This window comes from Alligator mississippiensis, chromosome 2, assembly GCF_030867095.1.
Source record: "Alligator mississippiensis isolate rAllMis1 chromosome 2, rAllMis1, whole genome shotgun sequence".
Taxonomy (NCBI): domain Eukaryota; kingdom Metazoa; phylum Chordata; order Crocodylia; family Alligatoridae; genus Alligator; species Alligator mississippiensis.
This window is the reverse complement of record NC_081825.1, coordinates 300,618,866-300,640,862: the sequence shown is the minus strand read 5'-3', so window position 1 is coordinate 300,640,862 and position 21,997 is coordinate 300,618,866. Positions and strand designations below refer to the sequence as shown.

Genomic DNA, 21,997 nt, shown 5'->3' with positions numbered 1-21,997 from the left:
CGGGAGGCTGCGCTGGAGCCGCGGAGGAGCCAGGAGGTAGCAGGTGGCGGTGCACGGCGCGCCGCCGCCGCCTCCCCGCCAGGGGGCGCGGGCGGGCGGGCGGCAGCAGCGCGCGTGCGCGCGGGCGGCCCCGCCCCCCGGCGGCCCGGCCCGGCCCGCCCCGCCCCCGGCGGCCATGGCCCTTCCCGGCATTCCCTATGAGCGGCGGCTGCTCATCATGGCGGACCCGAGAGACAAGGCGCTGCAGGACTACCGCAAGAAGCTGCTGGAGCACAAGGAGATCGACGGCCGCCTCAAGGAGTGTGAGCGCTGCCGCTGCGGGTCGGCCGGGCCGGGGCTGAGGGGAGCCGGGCCTGGAGCCGAGCCGGGCCGGGCCGGGTGGGCCGGGCGAGGCGCTTAGTCACGGGCCCGAGGGCCGGGGGGCGGGGCCTGCGGCGGCGGGGGGGGGACGACGACACCTGACCCCTCCTCGTGATGTCACTGGGGGCGGGGCTGAGAGGGGTCTCTCCCCCTCAGGTAGGGGGGCTGCCTGGCCCCTCCCCATGACATCACTGGGGGTGGGGCTGAGGGGTCTTCCCCTCAAGAGGGGGGTGGGGGGGTGCCTGACCCCTCCCCATGATGTCACTGGGGGCGGGACTGAGGGGGGGTCTCTTCCCCTCAGGCAGGGGGGCTGCCTGGCCCCTCCCCATGACCTCACTGGGGGTGGGGCTGAGGGGGGGGTCTCTTCCCCTCAGGCAGGGGGGCTGCCTGGCCCCTCCCCATGACCTCACTGGGGGTGGGGCTGAGGGGGGGGTCTCTTCCCCTCAGGAGAGGAGGGGGGGTGGCTGGCCCCTCCCCATGACCTCACTGGGGGTGGGGCAGAAGGGGGGGGTCTTCCCCTTAGGAAGAGGTGGTACCTGGCTCCTCCCCATGATGTCACTGGGGGTGAGGCTGAGGGGGGCCCCTTCCCCTCAGGAGGGGGAGGGGAGCAGTGACCTTGCCCCTGCCTGGATGTGGAGCTTGACGGACCCCCGTGTTGCCCCCGCAGTGCGCGAGCAGCTGAAGGAGCTCACCAAGCAGTACGAGAAGTCGGAGAACGACCTCAAGGCCCTGCAGAGCGTCGGGCAGGTGCGGCGGACGGGCTGCCCCAGGGCTTTCTTGGACGGGTCTTTTCTTGGGCTGCCTGTGCTGGGGGTGACGTCAGACAAGTTTTGGAGGTCAGGGATGCTGCCTCGGGCCCTGGAGAGCTCTGGGTGCCTATAGACGAGGCTGCTGCAACGTGCTGTGATCGAGTCTGTGGCAACTACCGCGCTCCAGCAGACTCCAGTGTCTCGTGTATCAGCATCCCCATGCTTACAAATGGTGGCAGGGGTGCTTTAACTAAAACTCGGTGGACAAGCATTACTTCAAATGCCCCCACTGCCAGTTTTAAGCACAGGGATGCTGATATGCTAGCCACTCCACGCGCGTTAAGTAGAGCGTCTTTTGGAGCTGCTCTAATTCAAGCACCCCCTCAACTCCTGAAGCATGTGTATCAACACCCTCTGAAAGCTGAGGGAGAGCGTCTTGTGCTCAGCTGCCAGTCTAACTTTATCCCAGTGACATGGTTGGTCCAGTAAAAGACACCACCCTCAGAAGTCTTTGCCCCTCGCCTAATTTCCCGGCTATAGCAGCTACAGCATCACCCTATGCTGACTGCTATACAAGGGAGTGTAAAATAAATCACAGCTGAAGCAGAGCCTAGGGAAACAGGTAGTGCTTGTGGAGTGGCTGTTAATTGTTTTGAGGATAATTTAGTGTGCCCTATGCAACGTATCTATTCTACATGATATATCTAATGGTATTTTTCCCTGTTTCTCTTGTTTAGATTGTGGGGGAGGTTCTAAAGCAGCTAACAGAAGAGAAGTGTAAGTACAGGCACTTGCTTGAAATGTTGTCTTCCTAAAGTAAACCAAAAGGCCAGCGTGGTCACACTGTCTTTTAAATCACTGGATTTGCACAGCACTGTGAAAATATTGGGCATGTGTACACAGGACATTTACTTTGCAGTAAACTAATTAGCTGCCCAGTAAATGTCATGCATCTACATGTGTGCCCCTATTAAACTAGTTCACAGCAGTGAACATGTAGATACTGCCCCGGTTAGCTGAGGCATGAGGGTGCTTTATTACAGGGGCTACCTGCTGGCTAGCCTCACACCGAAGCACCGTTATGCCCCAGCCAGCCCCTCCACAGCACTTTGAGCCAGGGGAAGCAGCCCCCGACTGGCAAGCTGACCCCTTTGGGCCCCCTGCCAGCTGGGGCTGCTCTGACACAGCTCGACGTGCTGCAGTCCCAGGTGCGAACGTTAAACAGTGCACCCGGAGCATTAAGCTGAGTTATTTCTCCATAGTTTCTTTGCATTAATATGCACATGTAGACATGCCCGTTGTGTGGTACTTGGTATTGCTCAGTAGCAGGGAGACGGGTGAAGGACAGTGTGTAAACTTGTTTTATATGTTCTTTTTTTTTTTTCTTCTAGTTATTGTGAAGGCTACAAATGGGCCACGATATGTGGTTGGCTGTCGTCGTCAGGTAAGCCTGCTTTACATGGATACTGTTAAATAGCTTGCTTTCATGTTAAATGCTCTAGTTGCTTTGTCTCAGCAGTGTTTTATAAATTTGTACAGTTCTGTGCTTTCTTTGTTCACTTGTGCTTGGCCCCAGTGTGCAGTTTTCTCTGTACCCTAGTGATGGCCTGTGAAAGATCAAGAATATTGGACTTGAATAAGAAAGCAAAAAGGATACAGTCCAAGAAGTTTCTGGGGATTTTGAGATGTTTGATCCATCCCATCGATTTAACACCTCCCTCCCCCATATCTCATCAGATGGTTTCTGCCCATCTCAGGTGGTTGGAAAGGTTATGCCTCCACATCTAACCATAGAAGTGTGTGCAACTTTGGTTTCCATCATGCTGTCCTTTTCTAGTTGCACTGAACCTCCTGCCTGGTTCAGTTTTTCTTTTAATACTGTATTCTCAAAATCACCCCATTGTGTATATGTTGTGATAATTACATAGTTTCTGGAAGAAAGTTATAAGCTTTAGTTATGTGATCTGGGTGCTTTCAGTTAAGGGTTGACTGTTGCTCATTTCAAGTTTTATACTGTGAGCCTGTGACGGGGGGCCATCATGTCACCATACTGATCTGCCCCTTTGTCTAGGGCAGTCTGCCCTGTTTCGCCTGCCATGACTTGCTGTAAAATGGACCTAATGTAATAAGCAGAAGGCTGCCCATTTTAATGCCCTGATACCAAGGAGCACTATCCACAGCTCCATACCACCCCTACGCTGTGGCTGATTCCTCGCAGATGGCATCCAGATTATAATTAAACGTCCGGTCTAAGGCCGGGCAAAACTCGGTCCACTGTTGGTCCTCTTATACACCGCCCCTTTCAGGACCACATTCATACCGCCTCCCTGTCACTGGTGCCTCTTCAACTCTGCCCATCACTGAGCCACTTGCAACCTGCCCTGCTCCCTTGAGTGACCAAATAGGCCATCAGACTTGCCTACTCACGCTCCTTGACTGGCCGGTGCTCAGCCTTTTGGGCCTGTCCTGTGACCCTCATCTGAACAGTGACCGGCCAATTTGCCTACCAGTGGGCTGACTGCTCCTAACCCAGGGGCGGGCAATTATTTCAGGCAGAGGGCCACTTACCAAGTTTTGGCAAGCCATCGAGGCCCGCGTGGGTCGCCCTGCCTTTTGACAGGTGCCCCACCCCCTGGTTGCCACCTTGGAACCAGAAGTCCCACCCCCTAACCCCTGACTTTTGCTCCCCTTGCCCCCCAGAATTACTCCTTTCAGCAAGGGTTTTTTGCCATCTCTGAACCAGAAAAATACCACATTATATTCTAAAAATTAAACATGTACTACAACATTCATTAATTTCATTTCAAAAAATATTTTTGTCCTGATTTACATGTGTTTGTGTAGTGTACATAGAGGTGACAATATAACAGCTTAAAATGAAGTCCTACTCTTGTATATTGTGGGAGGGTGTGGGTGGGAGGTGGGGTATAGGTTTGTGGGTATGTGGGGTGTAGAGGAGGGAAGGTGTGTGTGTGTGTGTGTATGTTAAATTTGTGTGGGGGGTGTTGGGTGTGGGTGGGTATGGGGCTTGGGGCATGTGAGTGTGTGGGGGGAAGGTGGCTGGGGAGGGTTGTGGCTTGCATGGAGGAGGAGGGTTTGCCCACATCCTATTTCCTCCCCTCAAATGGCAGGCAGAGCGCCCGCTAGCGCTCCTGCAAACCTGGGCTCTGTGCTCCTGCCATTCCTAGCCCCAGGGCACTGGTGTGGGCCCCATGCTCCTGCTCACTGCCACTTGCCCCCTGTCTATCACTGCTACCCTTCTGAAGCTTCCCCATTCCCCCCACCCTGCACCATGTCGCAGCTGCTCCTGCGGTCCTCGCGCTGCAACTGGGAACTATGTGGTGCTAGAGTGCAGTGGGGGTGGGGGGCAGTGGGGAAATGGCTGTGGCAGGCGGGGGGAAGGGGTAGGAGTGGGTGTGCAGAGTGCAGCAAGAGCTGGGCGGGGCCCGCACCGGTGCACCAGGGTCAGCGCTAGCGGAGCCCAGAGTGGGGCAGCAGGAGCGCAGGGTCTGGGATGCCAGGGGTTCTATGGAGCCGTGGTGGCTCCCTCTTTTCCCTGCTTGAGAAGCACAGGCTGGCCCCAGTGCACCGGTGCAGGCCCTGTGCTCCTGCCTGGCTCTCACCGTGCTTCACACAGCTGCTCATTGCCCTTTCTCCCCACCTGCCTCAGCCATTCCCCCCCCACCCCCCCCCAGCTGGCACCACATGGTTCCCAGCTGCAGCACTGGCACTGCAGGAGCTGGCCCAGGTGGCCCTGAGAAGATCACCCACAATTCTCCCTTGCCTCTCTCCCCCATCTCCTTATCTGTATTTCTCTCAGAGCAGGGAGGCAGGAACAGCCCCAGGCCAGAAGCCCCTGCTAGGCAGAGGCTTCCAACTGGGCCTCGCTGGGCCAGATTTGCTGTTGCAGCTGTTTAGTTCTGCCACCGGCTCCCCCTGGGTCCTATTGCCAATGGCTCCTGTCATCTTTGACAGGCAGCCAGGGGCAAGTATAAATTTTCTAAGCTTTTTAGGGGCCCCACAGGCCAGATAGAATGGCGTGGAGGGCTGAATGCAGCCCTCGGGCCGTATTTTGCCCACTCCTGTCCTAGCCCCTCACTGGGTGGCTTTCTACTTTCACATACTCTTATGGGGGCTGCCTGTGTGCTGCCCTTCAGGCATGGCTACCTCTATAGCCAGCACATCCCTGGTGCAGCCCTTCAGGTCACCACAGCAACCCTACTATACACCCTGCCTATGCACAGCCCTTCAGGCTGTCACTGCGCACCCTACTCTGCGGGCCTCTACACATGCTGTTGCCCCCTCTCTGGGTCCACACTACTGCCCCTTCTTTGGGGTCCTATTTTCCCCCTCCTGGGGCTCAGGTGCCTCTGTAGGTGTGCCTGCCCCCCCCCTTACTGTATCCTCCTACACATCACCCACTGAGCAGTGGGGGCTGGGGTTATAAGGCACCCCTACCCACCTTTCACCGGGGAGGTAACTGTCCTGGCACTTCTCGGGGACTGTCCTGCAAGGGACAGCTCCACCAGGCCACCCTTCCTGGGCTGGGTGCAGTTTCAAGTCATACCCAGGACCAGGAAGGAGGCTCCTGCCATCCCCATAGTTCCTGCCCTTGCCTCCAAGGTGTTGTGAGCAGCAGCTCAGCCAGGTGTTGTCCTTCTGGCTGCCAGCAGCAGACTGCTGGCTCAGCCCTTAAAGTGGCAGGCACCAAAGGCGCCCTGCCACAGCCATTTATCCAAGCACCTTGCACACACACTTCATTCTTCTTTCCAGCCTTGTTAATAGAAATAAGCTTAAAGTTACTATTGGGAGATGCATCTTTATTTAAAAAAAAAAAGTGCAAAGGCACTAACATGTTGCAGAGAGTTATTACAGGAAGCACATACATCCAGTAATACATCTCAGTTTTCATCCTGTTTTCTTACCCATTTCTGCTGAAATGAAAATAGGAGTTGGTGGCAGCTGGTCATAGAAGAAAATAGGAAACATTGTGCTGTTAAGAACTGCTTGCTAGTTAACAGACTGTTAAATAGTATGGACTGAATATGATGCATTTATGTTTATCAGGGATTAGCTGATCTGAGAGATTTTTTCAAGACATTTGGTAGGAATTACTAGCTGAAAGTGTTCAGCAATCGGAGAGCCAGCAGGGGGAGCTGGCAAGTGATGTCATCCCATATCTTGATGCAGAGAAAAGGAAGTTTAAGGACATAGATGTCAATTTTGAAACTAGAAATTTAGGTTGTCTCAAACAGAAAATATGCTAGAGGACAACATGGCAAGTTTCTAAGAAGGTTGGAACAATACTACATTTCTGATATCTTTTTTCACCTCCTGAAAAAACAAAACAAAACAGAAAAGTGGTTTTTTTATTATGCTATGAATTTCTGAAAAACCAGAAACGTATTTAATTCATACGTAGCTTTCTGAAAATGAGGTAGTCATGACTGTGACTTCTGTTGTATCACAAGCATGTTATCGCATATATTTAAAAAAAATCTAAATAAGAGACTCAGTATGACTCCAGTGTTAGTGTTAGACTTGATCTCCATAAAAAGGAAAAGAAACCAAATCCGATTATAACCCTTAATTTTGTAGTATCTTTAAAAAGAGGGGGAAATTGCTCATGAGTGGTGTAAAACATTTGTAACTTTGATTTCTTGGGGTTTTTCAACTCCACTCTTTGCATATAAAGCTTAGGATGAATAGTGTAATTGAGTGAAAGGTTAAATAAGGTTTTAAAAAGGTTTAAAAGTGTCTGCCTGGAGAACATGGGCTTTAATTTTACCTGGAAAACTTGCACCATTTTTGAAGAAAGATTCTGTGCCAGAATTCAATGCTTAATTTTTAAATTTTTTTCTACTTTTTTTTTACCTCCTTTCTGTGCTCACATGGAATCTGTGTTGGAACCAGAGCTGTTTAACATATTAATAAATGATCTGGAAAAGGGAGTAGTGAGGTGGCCAAATCTGCTGATGACACAAAATTATTCAAATGGTAGGGAGTATTAAGAAGGGAATTGTAAATAAAACTGAAAGTATCATGGTGCGTCTTTATAAATCCAGTGCATCTACACCTTGAGTACTGTGGCCACTTCTGTTCCCCAAACCTCAAAAAGGATATAGAGGAATTGAAGAAGGTCCAGAGAAGGGCAACAAGGATGATTAGTGGTATAAGAGGGGCTTCCATGTGAGGAGTTGTATGGAGGGGCTTCCATATGAGGAGAGACTAAAGAGGCTAGGCCTATTCAGTTTAGAAAAGACACCCTTGAGTTGGGACATGAGAAGGATTTACAAAATACTAAATGGTGACAAGAAAGTTGCTAGAGATTTATTATTTACTCTCGCAGAATACAAGAAGGTAAGGCTCACTAAATGAAACTAGTACGCAGTAAGTTTAAAACTAACGAGAGGAAGTTCATTTTGATATAGCGTGGAATTAAAGTATGGAACTCATTGCTACCAGGTGTGGAAGCTGACCATTTAGCCAGATTCAAAAAGGAATTGGATGCATTCTTGGAGGAAAGGGGCATCCTGTTGAGCATGGAGGTTAGGGATACAGCCTCTGAATTAGAACTTCCTAGACTTTAAATTGGGGTGGGGAAAATATGACCCAGGGGCCAGATTCAACCTGCCAAGCACTTTCATCCAGCCTGCAGTGCCCCCCAACAAATTGCACCCCACCCAGCCCTTCCATCCACAAGGGTGGGAGCAAGGCGCCCATGTGTACTACACCCCCACCCCCCAAATGTACCCTATTGCACCTCACTCCCACCACCCTCATGGGCAGAAGGGCTTGGCCCAGCTAGCACGCAGCTTCTGGGTGAGGCTGCTGCTCCCGCTGCTGCCGCCCCTGGGAACCTGGTCTGCTTCCTGCTTGCTCTGGGCAGCTGGTAGGGTAGTGGCATGGGAGGGAAACCCCAGAGGGAGTGGGACTTCCAGTCCCAAGATGGTGACCAGGGGGTGGGGCAACTGTCAAGGGGCGGTGCTACCTACGCAGTCCTCGACAGCTCACCAAAACACGTTAAGCAGCCCTCCACCTGAAAGAATTGCTTTAAGTGCTGAAGGCTGCAAGTGAGAGAACAGTGGGGGAAGAAACCCTGGTCATACCTAGTTCACTCTCCCTTTCAGCATTTACTTTCTGCCACCGTGCTGGGCAAGATGGACCTATGATATGACCCAGTAAATGGCAATTTTTATGTTAAGGAAACTAAAAAATAAGGCAACTAACTAGATTTGTAAATAAGCAGTGCTAGAAATCAATTTATTAGCAGGGAACCCGGTACTCTTAAAATAGCTGTACAGGCTTACACTTCGTTTTCTGGGCAGTGTCATCGTAAAGCAGACCCACTGTTAAGTGATGCAGTAGGATAACCAATCAATTCTGAAGACCTAGGACATTTGACATACCTTCTTGGGTGCATAGCTGGGTGGATAGGATGAGGGGGTAGTGACATTGATGGGGAGGGATGGTGATTCCTAAAGAATTTTTATTTGGTCAGTCTCGACTTGTGGAGCATATCAATGAGTTTCTTTTGAATGAAATACTGTTTAATCTTGCAAAGTGCCAAGAGTCCAGGCTTGATGCCAGACACCATTTGGGAAGTGGTGATGAGCAAACATCAAGGAAATAACTCCCCGTACAGCATGTTGAGCTGATGGACGAGAAACAATAGCTTTGTGCAGGCAAGTCTCACAGCAAGTGGGAATAAGGAATGTCCTGATTTAAGGAAGGATAATTTTTATTTTGTAAAACTTGTCAATGTTTTTCTTGAACAGTATTTTCTCGGTATTTAAAAAAATGTAAATTAATGACCATATGGGTAGTCGACATGGTGTGAGAGACAAAACATGTTACAGATCAGGAAGCTAGTAGGAAAATCAGCTTTACTTCAGGCAAAAGGCTAACAGAACAGTGACACAAAATTTTGCACTAAGGTTGATGATGCCAATATCTCTTAAGTAGTAAAGGGTAATGGATAAGGTGGTAAATCCTACAGTTGTGAAAGGCTGAAGAAGAATGAAGTGGCCTCACTGAACCCTACGAACAGATGCCATACTGATGTGACAATCACTAGTAGCACTATGTGAAGTAGCATGCATAGTAGGAAGCAGCTTGACTTGAGCATCAGTGTTGGGTTCTCACTTCCCTTGCTCAGTGTCTGCAGTTTCATCTGCTGCTGAACAATGAGAAGGCCATAAAGAACGGGCTGGAGAACATCAGGGAAGCACTCCACTGGCATTGTATATAGCAAGGGTTTGCCTTTCGTCCATGGCGCTGGCTTCTGTTCTAGTCATTGCATCCCAAACAGTTGACAGATTGGAGTGCAGGGGCAGGCAGGTGGCAAAGAAACAGATTGGAACAGGTGAGAGAGGACAAGACAAAGGCATACAAACAATGAGTGGCTTAGGGAAGGTGGCCTGGGAACTTCTGCTCTCCCTTTCTCACAAAACAGGTATGTGAAGTTATAAAATGGTGGTAGGGTCAAAACAGATTAAAAACAACGGTGACAGCAAATCCTACTGCACCTATGGATAGCAGGAGCATAACAGATTCGGCAAAAGGATTATATACATCCATATGAATAACAAGAATGTCCAGTTATTTTGTGTTCTTAAACCCAGGGGATTTGGAGGGTGCAAACTCTTTCACTTCGTTGCATATTCAGATCTCCTAACTATTAGCATGTAGAAAACAGCTTTTTCTGCAGATAGAGTATTGTGTGGTAGCTTACAGAAGGTTGTCTGCATCTTTTTTTTTTTTTAACCATTAGTTTTGTCCATTGTTGGACAGGATACTGGATTAATTAGATTGCTTGATCTATTTTATTTTCTTTTTAATAGCAATACCTATATTCCTAACATGGTTTCACTGTGGCTGTTTCTCTAGTTAGCAGGCATCATTACTACCAGCAAGTGTAGATTGGAAACTACTGATTTTTATAGCATCTGTTCAAACAGCGATCTTCCTATGGTTTAGTGACTTTGCAAATGCAGGACATCCACACTGTAGTTCAACTCCTGAATTGCTTCTCCTGAAATCACAAAATAATCTGGAGTGATGGGCCAGCACTTCTCTGCCTTGGAGTGGTGGTTTGCTTTATAGCTTGAGGTGTGGACAGAAGGCAGGGGTAATAAAAACCAGCATATGCTGCTTGATGAGTTGTCTTCATTTAAGGAAGGAGTCAAGTTGCCATCTCTATTCAGCTGAGAGCAAGCACTTGCTCTTTCTTTACTGACAAAGAACAAGTTAATGTGTTTATAGTTGCATTCTAATAAAATCTTCTCTGCAACCAGCTTGACAAGAGTAAGCTGAAGCCTGGGACAAGAGTTGCTCTTGACATGACCACGCTCACTATTATGAGGTAAGTTTGTAGCCACATGGTTGGGGAGAGGTGGTATTTGCTTCAAAGTGAATTAGTCTAGATACGTTGCAGAGTTAGAGTATGAATTAAATCCTGTAGTTTAAAAAATACATATTTCCTTCAAATTTAATATATGTTACTTGTACAAAAGTGATCGTTCAGTTTTATTAGATCTGTTCCTTTTGTTTGTTTAGAAAAAAAACCTTGTATGGGGGGGTGTATGTAAATGATTTTTCATGCAAATGAAACCCTCCATGGGAATTACACATTTTTTTTGTTTTTGATCTTTCTTGACAATGTGTTAGGACTGGGGGGATGGAAACAGACTTCAATAATTGTGTTTGCTGTCAGTTTTTCAGGAAGACTGGCTTTAAAATGGTATTTAAATGATTATGTATGCATATCTGCTGAATTGTAAAGTTAATGCCTCTTTTATTAATACTCAAATACTACAGATATTTGCCAAGAGAAGTGGATCCATTGGTTTACAATATGTCTCATGAAGATCCAGGGAATGTTTCGTATTCTGAGATTGGTGGATTATCGGAACAAATAAGGGAGCTAAGAGAGGTATCTGGTTTATAGAAATACTTGCTGAACTGTTCTAACTATGCTGAGGAAAATGCATATTTCACATTTATTAGGGCTGGATAGGTTGAATGAGACATTGAGTCCAGTACATATTGTTTAGAAAACCTATTGAGGAGAAGTTTTATCTTCTAGCTGGATGAGTGTGGAGTTTGCATTCAGTCATGCCACAGATGTGTAGATAAAAATCAATATGACATTTACCTTGGATAATCTTGAGAGAGGATGTTGGAGTTTCCTATTAGACTAGAATTGCATATGCACATATAATATGTAATACGTATGTATGTCCATATTATAAATAGGAGATAGATACCTATTAGATTTAGAGAAACCTTTTGATAAACATATATTTAACCTATATCTATCTATCTATTAGATAATTTGGGGAGACCTTTTGATAAATACATATTGTCTGTCTGTCTGAAATTCATAGATTTATCAGAAGGTCTCTAAATTATCCATATCATCCCTAAAAGATGGTTATTCTAGGATGTTAGAATATTCACACTATGGTACAGGCACCCAAGGTAGCTCTATACTATAATTGAAGGTAGGTAATATGATAAGTGGTGGCATACCAAAGTTTGATTTAACCTAGTTAGTTCAGGTATTGATAGTCCAGTGATTCATAGATTGTAGAGTCGGAAGGGACCCAATGGATCATCGTGTCTGACCCCCTGCCCCTGGCAGGAAAGACAACCGAGGTCAGACGACCCTAGCCTCCTCTTGAAGACCTCCAAGTTAGGTGATAGCACCACTTCTCTTGGAAGCCCGTTCCAGACTCTGGCCACCCTTACTGTAAAAAAATTCTTCCTAATATCTAACCTAAATCTACTCTCCGCTAGTTTGCACCCATTATTCCTAGTTACTCCCTGGGGCAGTCTGGTAAACAGCGCATCCCCAATTTCCTGCTGTCCTGCCCTGATAAAGTTATAGGTGGCTACAAGGTCACCCCATAGCTGTCTTTTGTAAAGGCTGAAGAGATCCAGATCCCTCAACCTCCCCTCGTAGTCTTTCACAGAGACCACTAACCATGCGAGTGGCTCTCCTTGGTGGCTGCCCCCTGCTTCCACTGCCTGTAGATCTCTTTCTTTGCCCCCCAGTCTTTCCTGAAGCTCCCTGTTCAGGCAAGAGGGGCTTTTTTATCCCCTTAGCCCCTTTCCTGGGTAAGGGGATAGACTCCTTTTGTGTCCCAAGGATCACTCCCTTGAAAAACTTCCAACCCTCTTGGACCCCCATTAGCTCGATGCTCTTGAGTTCCACCACCTTACTAACTAGGTTTCTAAGTTTACTGAAGTTGGCCCTTCTGAAGTCTAAAACTTCAGCATCACTGGATATTTTTCTCACCCTTCGCTGGATAGTGAACTCTACCAAGTGGTGGTCACTATCACCCAGGTTACTGTGTACCCGCAGGTCCCCCACGAGATCATCCCCTGTTGCTAAGGCCAGGTGCTGCCCCTGGTGCAAGGTGCTGTTCCTGGTGGGACTGGACACCATCTGGGTTAGGTGAAGGTCCTGCACACAGTGTAAGAACTTAATTGAGGAGCTAGTTTTGGCTGCCTGTTCCTCCCAGTTGATGTCGGGGTAATTTAGGTCCCCCATGACCACTGCCTCTCTCGCCTGTATGGCATCTAAGAGCTGCTTGGAGAATACCTCGTCTAACTCGTTATCCTGGTGAGGAGGTCTGTAGTAGACCCCCACTACCAAGTCCTTTTCCCCTGGCCTCACCTTGGATGCTGACCCACAATGCCTCGGTATTCCCCTCCTCCACTCCTGCCTTGATGACGGATGATGTGTACTGCCCCTTAACACAGAGCTACACCCCCGCCTTTTCTCCCCACTTTGTCTCGTCTATATAACCTGTACCCCTCAGTGCCTACCGCCCAGTCGTGCATAGAATCCCACCACGTTTCAGTTAAACCAACTAGGCATACTGTGTGCTAACAAGTAGGAGTGTGAGCTCCTCTTACTTGTTCCCTATACTCCTGGCATTTGTGTAAAGACATTTTAGCCCCCAGTGGATGCTCTTGGTGTCTCTTTGCCTTGATGGGGTGTATTCCCCTTAGTACTTACCTGGTTAGGTCCAGTGCCTTGATTGTGGCTTTCCAACCCTGGGTTCTCATCAACCACCGGTTCCCCATCCCCCGTCAAACCTAATTTAAAGCTCTTCAGAGATCAGCCAACCTGCGGGAGAACAGATGCTTACCTCTAGGAGAGAGATGAAGATTGTCCCATCCTAGGAAGCCTTCTCCCTGGAAGTGCTGGTCGTGGTTGTAGAATCCGAATCGCTCCTGAAAACACCATCTCTGGAGCCACCAGTTGACTTCCTGGTGCCTCTGGCTGCTGCCAACTGGAAGGATGGAAGAGAAATACGAGCAGTGCAGTCCTGAGCATGGGCTCTCCACCGGAATCTGAGTACTTGGTATGGTGGCTAGCCTAAACTGAAGCTTGTAATGACATTCATTTGCTGCCACCTGTATCTGAACTCACTTAAATCAGGCTGAGGCATGTTTATCTATGCTGCAGTCATACTTCTGATTGCTTTGTTGGCCTATCCGAACAGAGCATGCCACCTTCCCAGACTGCTTGCAGTCTCGCTCAATGCTGCGTGTGGGCCAGGAGATTTAATAGATTTCATAGTCATTAGGGCTGGAAGGGACCTCGTGAGATCATCTGGTTCAGCCTCCTGCCCAAGGGCAAGAAGTCATCCAAACGCATCTTGAATGTGTCCAGAGTAGGTGCTTGCACCACTTCTGGGGGGAGTCTATTCCATATTCTGGAGACTCGGACAGTAAAGTAGTTCTTCCTTATGTCCAGTCTAAAATGGTCTTCTAGCAGTTTGTGACCATTGGACCTTGTTTTCCCTGGGGGAGCCCTGGTGAACAGACATTTTCCCAGGTCCTGATGCACACCCCTGATATACTTATAGGCTGCCGCCAAGTCCCCTTTGAGCCTATGCTTTTCCAAGCTGAAGTGCCCTGTGCCTCAGCCTCTCCTCATAAGGCCTGCTCTCTTGACCTCTGATCATGCACATGGCTCTCCTCTGGACTCTCTCCAGCTTCTCCACATCCTTTTTAAAGTGCGGAGCCCAGAATTGGATGCAGTGCTCCAGCTGTGTCCTCACCAAGGCTGAGTAGAGCAGGAGAATGACATTTTGGGTCTTGTTTGAGATGCATCAGTAAAAGCCAGGGTTTTATTTGCTTTGCTGGGTGTGGCATTGCATTGGTGGCTCATATACATCTTATGGTCAATCATGACCCCCAAGTCTCTTTCAGACATAGGCTCAGCAGTGCTTCACTCAGTAGCACTATAGGTATGATGTGGGTTTTTCCTCCCGAGGTGGAGCACCTTGCATTTCTCTATGCTGAAGGTCATCAGGTTTGTATCTGCCCACCATCGCGGGCCCCACTTACCTCCCGGCTGTGTTGGGGGTCAAGGTCAGGGTCCGCCGCATCTGCTGGGGTCCTGGACTCGCGGGGGCATGACAGGCTTCCTCTCTGCATCTCTTGTTGCAGCTGGACCCCAAAGTCAAATATGGACTCAAAGTCAGATGTGGATACTTGATTGAAATTGTGCTAAAACAGGTGTGTCCCAAAGGCAACGGCTGTGCACCATGAAGGTGAAGGCGTTGCACAGTGTGCCAGAGAGGGTGGTGATGATAGTGGGCCAGATTGTAGCCTGTGCTGGAGTCACTGATGTCATTGTTGGAGTTAGTCTGCGTAGTCGTGAGCGTGTCTGCACTCAGAACTGGTTTCAAAGGAACTAGTTACAAGAAAAGTGGTAGAAGGTTGGAATACGGAATGGGAACAGAGGTATAGCTGTGCAGGTCTAGAAGGCAAAAGTAGACCTGTTTCACAGTGCCTTTATTACTTCTGATCCTGTCTAAGGAGAGCGCCCCAAAACTGTAATATTGTTTGTAGAGATTCTAGTTGTAACTTCATTCTCTTCTTCTAAAAGAAATAGGAAACCAGATTTCATGTTGTATCATAAATATGTTGATGTAACTATAACAGCCTCGCTGGCCTGAAACTAAATACCTAACTTCTTCTTCTCAATAGGTCATAGAATTGCCACTTACAAACCCAGAATTATTCCAGCGTGTGGGAATTATACCTCCAAAAGGTTGCTTGCTGTATGGTCCGCCAGGTTAGTATGTGACTCTAGACACCTCTTCTTCCAGTTAGAATTTCTGCTGATTCTAAAGACAGAACAAGCCTTTGGGTATGGTTGTTGTGCAGTGCGCTGCCATGCAGATATTAGCTTGCATACTGGAAGCTGTACATCTGTTTCATTTGGTGTTCCTTCCAAGGTGTTTGCCCTCCTAATAGTGCGACCTTCTGCCCAAGCTACTATGGCTTCTAGTACCCAAGCAGACTCGCATATTCTACATGATACTGCATTGCGCTTTCTAGAAACATCCTTGCCATCCATGAACCTGCAAGGCAGGCCTCTCAAGTTTCGTTCTCATTACGATATAATAGTGTTGAAATGTGCCCTTAGAAAACACCCGCTGAATTACATTAATGTCTTTGTACACTGGCAATATTGTCATTTGAAACTTTGGTAATTGGTTGATCTACCAGTTGAACAGCCTTAGTCTCTGTCCATCCATCCAGGTACAGGGAAAACACTCTTGGCAAGAGCGGTTGCTAGCCAGCTAGACTGCAATTTCTTAAAGGTAAAATAACAGCATTTTTTTTTAACTAAGCTAAACTGAAACTCTTTGGAGTTCAGTCAGTTGCTCATAGTCCCTGCTTGTTTTCAACAGGTTGTGTCTAGTTCAATTGTAGACAAGTACATTGGTGAAAGCGCCCGACTGATAAGAGAAATGTTCAACTATGCCAGAGATCATCAGCCATGTATCATTTTCATGGATGAAATAGATGCTATTGGTAAGCCTAATGGCCTGTAGGGTGGCTAATGTTTCCTGTGAATATTTTAGTCAGCTGTGAAGCACTACTCTTTTTTCCTCTCTTTTCATAAAAGACAAATACAGACTTGATTGTTGAGAAGTATTTCTGTGCAAAAAAACAACCCCTCCTCCCCCCCCCCCCCCCCCCCCCCCCCCGGGGTTGAAGAAGTACCTCCTTTCAGTTTGCTTCTGGAGCTTTTAAAACTAATTTAAAATAAAACCTGTTGGTATTTGGCTGGGGTAGGTTGACCAAATTCTTCCGAACTTTTACTAAACTCTTTATTTGCCATTTAATTGCACTAAAATATATTTAGTTTTGGAAGCATATGAACTTTCCAGTAGGAAAACAGAGCACCAGTTAACTTTCAGGCTTAACGTGTTACAGGTGGCCGTCGTTTTTCTGAAGGAACTTCAGCTGATAGAGAAATTCAGAGAACTCTGATGGAGGTAAACTGATGAACTGCTTTTACTTCTTTAACCAAAAGGTCAGCATTAAATAAATACTAGACATGTAAATCAGTATATTATAATCCAGAGTCTTGAGACTGTTACTATTCAGTTAAAGATCAACTGACAATTCTTTGAAAAACACAGCTTTAAAACTGTTTGAGATCCCAAGAGCATAGTCATGTATTGCATATAAACCCACTTCAGATGTGACTTGGGAAGCTTTCCACCTGTCAAGACTTGACTCTGGGTTCTTCATGAGCTGACCATGTTGATTGTTAATGCACCTTGTCTAAATGTTGGTGATCACTAGCTCTCTTTTCCAAGGGAAAACAGGCCCCAGAACTTGTTTCTGTGGATACTTTCAGTTCAAGCTCCTAAAGTTTTGACCATTATCATTTTTGGAGTATTAACTACACATGATTAACTCTTAAAATACTAAGGAATTTCACCCCTCTCCTCCCCCAAATATAGCCTGCAATACCTAATATATTTGATTACATAGATTCTGTTGATGTGCCTTTGTGGTGCTCAGTTTGCCTAAAGGAGCGCATATTAAGTGAATATTTCTGCCTGATATGTAAGACAAAATCACTGCCAGCAAAGAATAAAAGGTGGTCATCTTCCACAGCAGAACTACAGCAAACCTTATCTATTGAATAAAATGCCTTCTGGTACAAGCTAATATTTTAGGTGCTTTTTATTCAAACAATTTAAGCATCATCCTTAGTACAATGTATTGAAGGCATAACTTCAAACAGTTTTTTTTAGTGCTTTACATTGTTCACTTTTTTCCAGTTTTTCATGTTGCTCCCTCTGGTCATGCTTTGTGTACATTGGATAAGGCATTCATAATGATTTTCAAAAGCCCACCTTTGACTACAGAATGCACAGGGGAATGTGGTCTTCAATCAGGGAGCTTGGTAGTGTCTCAGATTTACTATTTCTATACAACTTTTTGTATCTAATGACCAATAAAAACTGAAGTGTGCAGAATATGGCATGAGCGTCAGTTTTAAAACTACTCATTTTTCTAATCCCCACTTCCTCCAGTTACTGAATCAAATGGATGGATTTGACACTCTACACAGAGTTAAAATGATCATGGCTACAAATAGACCCGACACGTTGGATCCTGCATTGCTGCGGCCAGGACGACTAGACAGAAAAATCCGTGAGTTGAGCTGTTTTCTGTTATCAGATGTGTGTTTGACTCTGTGCATTTTTTTTGTTTTCCCATATTCATTTAAAAAGTCCTTTATTTTTTCCTTTTTTTTTTTTTTAAGATATTGATCTACCCAATGAACAAGCCAGATTAGATATTTTGAAGATTCATGCAGGTCCTATCACTAAACATGGTGAAATAGGTGAGTACAGAACTGCTTCAATATTTTCTTTGAGTGTGACTGCTCATTTTTTAAGAATGGGGAGAAAGTCAACTGTTTTCTGCTCCAGGTCCTTATAATGTCTCTCCACCTCCTCCATCTCTGTGCCGCCGCCGCCGGAGTTGAATTGGAGATGAGTTTGAGGACTTTTTAGTATTACATACTAGTCTTTAGATCCTTAATACTAAAAGAAAAATACTTTTTCAGTTAGTGTCTATAAAAATCCCCAATAGAAGATAATGTAAGCACAAATGTGACTTTTTTTAACTGGATTTTTCAGTTTTAAATTCCTTAAAAGATACTAAGAAAAATGGCTCTGTGGTCCAGATTTCTTGATACTTTGCGTTGCAACTCAGTTGAATGGAGACTGTACATGCCCCAGACTTGGGAAATTTATTCCAGGAATTGTAACTGGGTCACCTTCTTTGTAATCGTACCTATCTTTAGTATGTCAGACTAAACATTTCTCAAAGGTTGGTACTTGTATTAAAGTGGCCCATTATTAATAGTGCATTTATGCAAGGGTGAGTAAGTTCTGCTTATTGTGAATAGTCTTCCAGTTTTTGAATTGGCACATCTAAATCTCGGCTATAGTATTACTTTCATGTAGATATTTGCATTTAATTTTGAACCACATATATGGAAATTAGTAACTTTTAAACATAACTGCATTGAGTATTATTGACTGATACGTTTGTATATTCCTGGGGGGAATATCATAGCTAGCAAAAGCAATCAAATGAAATTCAATCTAGCTCAGAACCGTTTTAATTTGCACTAAAAATTATGGTAGAATGTTCAAGGCTTTTTTGTTTCATTTTGAAGTTCTATTTTAATGGAAAACAATCTTGTTCATTATTCTAGTTAATTGTCACTTTTCATGAATAGATTATGAAGCAATTGTGAAGCTTTCAGATGGCTTTAATGGAGCAGATTTAAGAAATGTCTGTACTGAAGCAGGTAAGGAAGAGGCTCTTAGCTTATTTGTCTCTCTATTTGATGTGCTGAGTCTGGGCACAGATATTAAACATTCATGACCTGTTTGTCTGATCTGATTCTAGCACTACAGGCAAACGAGATTCTGAAACATTCTTTCATGATCATGTTCACTGATGTGAAGCTAGTTCATTCTTGTACATGACAGTGCTGATTAAACTTGCGATCCACCTATGTTTACAGTTATCAAACTTGGTTAATATGATAGTCCTTAGTGTTTGCAGTACTATGAAATTAACTATTAAAAGAAAAAATGTTTGATACTTGGAACAGTAGTAGTTTGGTATTGTCTAGACTCCCGATAAGAGACCCATATGTTCCCATGAAGTTTAGGTATAGAGAGAAGTTTCCTGAAACTAGGTGGAACATGTCTGAAAAAGGTTAAAGAGAATCTGTTTTTAATTTCTTTACGACTCAGAGTTATTTCAGTCATGCCAAAAATGTGACTCTTTAGAATCTTCTCCGTGGTGTTCATGTTTTCTCCACTTCAGGCTTGTCTACATGGGGAAAATGGAGTTCTACAACTAATGTTATGAATAATTATTCTGCTATAATTGTATTCTGTCAGTATTGCTCCTATGCAGAAACATTATTCCAGAATAAATGTTCTGTTTCAAAACTTATGCTCGAGTTGGATGCATTAGAACACCAGTTGGTTACTCACTGAATCTACATACAGATTATGCAATACAACTTTGGTCCTTTCTGTGTGTTAATAACATAGTGCTAATAACTTTTTAAAACGACTGTTCTGCATTAGGCAGGCAAGGTTCCTTTGGTAGATGTGATATCTTCTCTTTGACCAACTGAGTAGTTGGAACGTTCTTTGCAAGCTTTTCAGCACAAGTACCCTTCTTCAGGCATAGGGAGACTTGTTGTTCTGAGATCTCCGAGGAACGAAAGAATGTGCTGTATTATTGTTGCAAGTCACAGTAATTCTATAGATATCTCACAATTCCTCAAATTCTTTTCCGCAGGTATGTTTGCAATTCGTGCTGATCATGATTTTGTAGTTCAGGAAGACTTCATGAAGGCTGTAAGGAAAGTGGCTGACTCTAAGAAGCTGGAGTCAAAGCTGGACTACAAACCTGTTTAACTTAATCATACACTTCATAATTGACTGCATGGGAAATATCAGTGTATAAAAGGAGAGAAATAACGTACCTCTTGGCTATGATCTTATTGCAGGTTTCTGTATAACACAGTAAGTTAGTAGTGTGTTTTCTGTACAGTTCTGAAACGTAACTTTTGTTGCAGCGCAAGTTAAGTAAGGAGATGTTCTACTAAAAATTACTGTGTGACTGTATAAACATACCTACATAGTTTAACTTTAGCAGATTTTAAGAAAGTCAGTGCAATCTTGACTTATTTTATATCAGTACATTTTCCTTTCCCAGAACAAATGAATAAAATTTTGTTTAAAGTAACTCTGTCCTTCCTATGTACCTCCTCTATACTTCTTATCAGAAAAATCAAATAACAGCTCTTTGGGCACATAAAGTGCAGCTTTTCTCTGCAAGTGATCATGTCTGTCCCCATATAAGTATGGTTTTTTTTTAACAACCTATGCAAAAATCACTAGAGGTCAATTCATCAGATGTAACATACCAAGAAACAGATCAAGAAATGTAATTTGCTATTTTATTGTGTAGCAATTTCATGCTGCCTGGTCATGCAGAACAGGAATAGATACTATGTTAGTATTTCACTGCTGAAAAATGGGGGGAAAGTACTCATTAGAACTAAAACTTAATTTATCACTTAATTATCTACTTAATGTTTATAGCCTGATTTCAGTCCGCAGAACTGGTTACAAATGTCCATATGTGCTCAGGGGAAAGTGCCAGAATACCACACCAAAAAGATAACACATGTAGTCAAAAGCCATTTTAATAACAAAGAAAATATTACAGTCTTTCAAAAAACATTGGACTCAGTTTCCTGTCAATCTGATCAAATATTAATTTCTAAAATATGCCAGATGGAAAGGTGTGTTCAGTACTCCTTCAAGGCCTGAATACTGGTCTGTAGTGCGTTGCTGGAGTGTAACTGAGGCCAGAATTTGGCCTAGTGCCTGTTGTCGCCACATAAACTAGAAAATGGCTACTGCAGTGGCTAACTTAAGTTATTCTTCAAACACAATAAAATAGTTCTGACTTGGAAACCAAGGTGTTCTTCCTCTTCGGGCTATGTGTCACGCTGCATTGATGTTTAAATTCTTCCTGCACCTGGAAACATGTTTGCTATGGCTTGCATTTTAACTGTACCTAAAGGTTAAAAGGAAGCATTCCAGAAGCAATGTTTGGGTGAATTTTTTATTTTTTTTATGTGTAGACCCTATTTATTGCTACTTCTAACTGTTCCAACTGGATTATTCTCTGCAGGTTCAGCTAACAAGCAAGTGTGTTTTTAGCTAGTTCTAGAAATTACCAAAAGCCACCCTATATTATTTCTGTCTTAACAATGCAGTAATTTGGAATGAATTATAGTGATGCCTCTGTTAGTTCTACAAAGGAATTCCCAGTTGAAACAGTATTACAGTGCACAGGCAATTTTTTTTCTGTAGTGTACAAGCCAAAGGTTGTCATTTTACCAAAATAAAAAGGGCATGCATGTTCATCAATGTAGGAGGAAGAAACAGGCTATTCACCTGGTGTATATTGTCAGGGGTGTGAAATGTGAATTTCAGTCATAGGGTTTCCCCATAAAATCACTTTAAATAGGGCTAAAAATCAGTATGCATTATTAACTACTACTGTTGCAGAAGCTGTGTTCTGTGTTCAGTGTAATAAAGATTTAGAAAGTTCAGTAATATTGAATGTTACTAGACAGTTGAATGTATTAAAATTGTGTTGAATGTACTGCATTAATTTGGAGACAGCAAACGGAGGAACTGACTCCTGTCTCCTTACGAAGAGTTGTCTGCCTCTTGCAGGTTAGGGGTCTCTGCAGCCGTAAGAGACCGGGTAAGATGCTATGATCCCTAGTGACTTCCTGCCCCCGGGGCCGGGGGGCCGGACTCGCTCTTCCGAGGTCCCTTCCAGCCCTAATGTCTATGAAATCGATGTGGAAGTAATGGATTCAAGTTGCAGCAAGGGAGCTGTAGGTTGTACATGAGGAAGAATTTTTCTAAGTATGAGGAACGTATTACCAAAGCTGTGGACATTTGGTCAGTGGGCCACAGTGCAGGGTA

The 21,997-nt window shown here is 45.1% G+C and overlaps 1 protein-coding gene across 1 annotated transcript; it reads left to right on the top strand.

Moving 5' to 3' along the window:
- The first annotated feature begins 173 nt into the window (after nt 1-173).
- PSMC6 (proteasome 26S subunit, ATPase 6) lies at nt 174-20,231 on the top strand. Its single transcript, XM_014601315.3, has 14 exons — nt 174-302; nt 1,028-1,107; nt 1,847-1,886; nt 2,501-2,553; nt 10,406-10,473; nt 10,929-11,043; nt 15,123-15,210; nt 15,681-15,742; nt 15,833-15,956; nt 16,362-16,423; nt 17,477-17,597; nt 17,710-17,790; nt 18,697-18,768; nt 19,782-20,231. The coding sequence occupies exons 1-14, from the start codon at nt 176-178 to the stop codon at nt 19,898-19,900; spliced, it is 1,212 nt and encodes a 403-aa protein (XP_014456801.1). The 5' UTR covers nt 174-175; the 3' UTR covers nt 19,901-20,231.
- The last annotated feature ends 1,766 nt before the right edge of the window (nt 20,232-21,997 follow it).